Source organism: Vollenhovia emeryi, unplaced genomic scaffold, assembly GCF_000949405.1.
Source record: "Vollenhovia emeryi isolate VEMERY1.0 unplaced genomic scaffold, V.emery_V1.0 DF939572.1, whole genome shotgun sequence".
Classification (NCBI taxonomy): Eukaryota; Metazoa; Arthropoda; class Insecta; order Hymenoptera; family Formicidae; genus Vollenhovia; species Vollenhovia emeryi.
The window spans coordinates 5272-10003 of NW_011966794.1; the positions used below are offsets into that span (position 1 = coordinate 5272).

The 4732-nt window shown below is 32.9% G+C and overlaps 1 protein-coding gene across 1 annotated transcript in view; it reads left to right on the forward strand.

Moving 5' to 3' along the window:
• Window positions 1-3511: 3511 nt before the first annotated feature.
• The window catches only part of LOC105557198 (sodium-coupled monocarboxylate transporter 1-like), a gene marked incomplete at its 5' end in the record, with an annotated part of 17932 nt that continues 16711 nt past the window's right edge, over window positions 3512-4732 (forward strand). The window contains 3 exons of the mRNA XM_012004382.1: window positions 3512-3736; window positions 3827-3878; window positions 4074-4141. Of these exons, the coding sequence (XP_011859772.1) occupies window positions 3512-3736; window positions 3827-3878; window positions 4074-4141 (345 nt within the window). The remainder of the gene's footprint in view (window positions 3737-3826; window positions 3879-4073; window positions 4142-4732) is intronic.

The window sequence follows — 4732 nt, forward strand, 5'->3', positions numbered from 1 at the left end:
TATACTATGTCTATGGACATGACAAGTGATAAAAGTGTTCCTATAACGAATGTCGCCCCTTTTAGCATAGTAACAACCTTCATGGTAACTGATATTGATCGACCACTTTGACAGCTGCAACACTTTGAAGTTACGAGACGTTGCAAATTTTTACTTGAATTAAATGAAAAGGGGCGACATTCATAGGAATACTTTTATCACTCGTCAGGTCGCCGTGCCTGAGCGCGCGAAATCTCAGGCCTGTTATTTGTGAACTATAATATAATCGCCTATTATTTAAAAACTATTATAGCCTCGACATTTTTGTATTAGAATTTTCCTCTTGAAATTTTCTAAAGAATCCGTGATTAAAAGGACTTCGGTGGTTTTAGTACACCCTGTAGAATATAATATTGCAGTAATAACAGAAAAATTAAAAACATCAGTGATTTTTTATTGACCGTATCAGGCAATTAAAATTCTTATTGCGAAAAATATTACCTCAGCCAGCATTCGAACCTGGGACCTCCCTCAATCCGTGACGGGCGTCTTAGCCAGCTCGACCACTGAGACTGTGATAATACTATTCGCAATAACATGAATATTACTTAAGATGTTGTTTGCGCGTCTATTTCGACTTTTCAGAACTGTGCGCCGATAAGGGTAGTCGGCCGTACACTGAACTGTCGATACGCGATTTTTTAATTTCTCTGTCATCCTCCCTCCCCCCGATCCCATTCCCCCTAGTACGGAGGAACACCACGCTTCTTCCACACTTCCCTTTTTAGCATCCAACAGAAGTCGGCCATCATATTTACGTCCCTCGTTATTACGTCCACCTCCCTTGATATCGATACTCCATTTTTTAATGTCCTGATGGAATCGTTCTCCGTGTTCTTCACTATAATCGCCTAGATTCCCTGGGAAGTAGTCTACTTGAGAATCCAAAAAATGCAGCTTTAGATTCATCAGGCAACCCATTCTTCTAAAGTTCTCAACCATTTCAGACACTATTTCTTTGTACATTGGACTTTTGTGATTACCTATGAAATTTTCAACATTTGTGAAACTCAACCAAGGAGCTTTCTCTGTATCATCGTAGTAACAAAAGTTTCATCCCTCATCAGTTCTGATTTGAGGTCCATCAAAGATTCCTTCCTTTAATCTTCGAAGATGTTCATAAATTTTCCTTGAAAATATTGGAAGCATTTACCCTCTTTATCTAGAGCCTTAACCAATTGTTTGATTAGACAGTTTAATGAGAAGAGGTGGAAGTAGAATTTTTGAAGAATTAACTAAGAGATCGTTCACATTACCTAACCTTTTCATAGACAGTGATCCTAGCAAACCATAACATAACTGTTACATAACTTACGGAGCACATAAAGAGAACAATGTTATATTTAATAGTAATGTAAAAGAGATGTAACTATTACATAACATTGACAGCACATTAGAAGAACAAAGTTATAATTAATTGTAAAGCAGTTAATCGATCATGACTGGCTAAGTGTTCTTTTAAAACAGAAAATTTATTGCGAAATGATTCTTAACGTTAACAAAGTTATATTTCTTTGTTACGTATACCTATATTCGCCGTAACAGTTCTTTAAAAATGTTATGTAACACACCTGCGACTCAAAATACATAACATAAATATGATAATGTAGTCTTTTAACAATATTCATTACTATGTGGTTGAGTTTGTTTTTTTATAAGCTACATCACTGCAGTAATAAAAATATGTCATCTCATTTAAAAAAAATGTCAATGACCTTGAAATCGTGTAAAAAGTGACATTAAAAAATTTCGCTTATCACAATGTTAGTTCCTTTGAATCAAACAATTCTCGCCCTGTGACATTTTTCGTGTCATCAAAGGGAACAAAGATATTCTACGTGCTCAACTTTGAGGAAACACCCTGTATATTATAATTACTTGTACTTTCTGAAAATCAGCATTATTTATACATATACGTGGGATATTATTTTTTACAATCAAGATATGCATTTTGTTTGAAAATATAATATTTATTGAAATTATAATGATAATTAAACAATATGTAAATTTAAGAAATGATAAACGAGGATGTTATGTAAATTATATAAGTACATACATATGCAAATACTTCTATCAAATATACTATAATTCTACTAATATTCTACTAATAATCTTTAGTCGTAATCTTAAATTAAAGACGAGTTAAAAATACATATATATTTCTTATTATATTATAATGTGCTCCATGTTACAGTTCTTCACATTTAAAGTACGAGTAAAAAGCTACCTTCTCATTCAAATGCGAATATCTCGGCGAAAAATCATCGTATCGTGTTGAATGAGAAAGCATTCTATAAAAGAGCAAACTCTGTACTATCATATACTTTTTAGAGTTAAATACAAGCTCGTCTTTGATGAATATCAAGAGTAAAAGAAGAATTAAGGCCAATATATTTACGAGCAATAAAACATTTACTAGAATAATAATTCCATAAAATCCATTGTCATGTCGGCGATGAACAATGTTTTTATGATTAATAAAACAATTCCAATAAATCGACGTATGGAAGGTATGTATAATAACGAATGATTCTTAAAGATAGATAATTAAATTGCAATAAATGACGCACGTTTTTCTTGTGTAAAGTAACGCAAGTTTTCTTTGTACAATTAGAAATGAATAAAATAAATTGGATTAAGTGACGGACGTTTCTTGTTAGTCATCTTCAGCGGAAGTTTTTCTTGTAATCTGCAAGCGAGGCTCTTGTCCTAGTCGAGTCCAATGGTTTAACATGTATTTCGCATTGTTATTGATGTGAATACAATGGTAGAGGTTGATCTTCAAACGCCAATTTTGATTCGAGCAGGAAGATTCTTATTGATAAGATATCTTATTGCAATTTAATTATCTATCTTTAAGAATCATTCGTTATTATTATACATGCCTTCCATACGTCGCGTCGATTTATTATAATTGTTTTATTAATCACAAAAACATTGTTCATCGCCGACATGACAATGGGTTTTATGGAATTATTGTATTATTCTAGTAAATGTTTTATTGCTCGTAAATATATTGGCCTTAATCCTTCTTTTACTCTTGATATACTTTTTATACAATTGATTGACTTGCGATATTTGACTCACGTCATGTGCCGTGGCAAAATCGGACTATTATTTTTCAGTTTCGTATGCTTTCGTTTTGTTATCTGCCATTTTCAATAAATTTATCTAGCAACGTTAAAACGAATCGCTTTTTAAAGTAGAAATTCCAAGCTTTATTTTTATTTTGTTGTAAACCTTTCTATGTTTATTATTTACGAAATTATTGTCACTTGAAAGTTGGTAATTTTTTCCCAAATTTTAAATGTGCCGCTTTGTTTTTAAATGAGTGTATATCTGTATGTGTGGTATGTGAAAAAGTATACAAAAATAATCGCGTTTGTTCGGTAAAACAGAATGACTGAAGGAGTGAGCCTTAATCCTATATACATTACTTATAAGCCTTTAATTTCTATTTAAAGTTAAATAATATGCAACAGGTATCTCGTTGTTGGGGACACCGACGGAGATTTATGTACATGGCACAAGTTATCTATTCATTTGTTGCTCTGTCTTCTTCGTCACCATTGTCACGTCGGTCGTGTATCTGCCGGTTTTTCACGAGCTCAAACTCACTAGCACTTATGAATATCTCGAGAAGCGTTTCGATAAAAGAATAAGAGTATTAGGTTCGGTCCTTTTCGCCATCAGTATTGTGAGTAGAGCCAGAAAATCATACCTATCTCCATAAATCTTTCCATTAACGTTTATTTCAAGTGATATCGAAACATGATGTTCTTTTTAGATAACTTGGCTTCCAATTGTCATCTACGTACCCGCATTGGCCTTCAATCAAGGTATATATTTTCTAAACAGAGTTTAATGAAAATTTTATAGAGAATTAGCTTAATAATTTCTGAATTTGCACAAACCTAAATAATTATGCATGCGGATGCGTAATTTTAGCTTGTTGGAAAATATGTTGTGCAAATATGGAAATTGCAGTACGGTATTATTATATAAAAAATTATTTCAGATTACTCTATTTTCAGTCACCGGAGTAAATGTACACATAGTTACACCCTTTGTATGCATCGTTTGCATATTTTACACCTGTGTGGTAAGATCATTGATTAAAAATTTATTAAAAAAACAAATGAAAATAAACGACCCTAGTAGCACAATGCATTAGTTAAACGTTGGCTAAATATTGATCCAATATTGATTATATTAGAAATGCATTGACCAATATTGTCTAATGTAAAGCCAATACCCACATAGCACTGACGTAACAAGGATATCCTTATGAAGTTACAGATATCTCAGAGATATCTGAGAGATATCTTTATACAAATGTCTCAGAGATATCGTAGCAAATATCTCAAAGATATTTGAGAGACATTTTTATGTAATATCATACACAGATCTCTCAAAGATATCTGAGAGACATCTATATGTAATATCATATATAGATGTCTCTCGGACATTTATCCTGAACATGTATTTTCAGAATAGTATAGTACAGTACTAGTACCACTCACGGCCGCGACGTGGCGACAGCGCGTTAGCCTTTCTCGTAAGGAACAATCATCCCGTATTAGTATAAAAGGCGAGCCGATATGACTCGACAGCAGGTTGTCTCTAAGATTTTTTAATACATAACCTGCTAATGTTTTACTACCTCGCTATTACCCAAATAGCACAAGTCCGT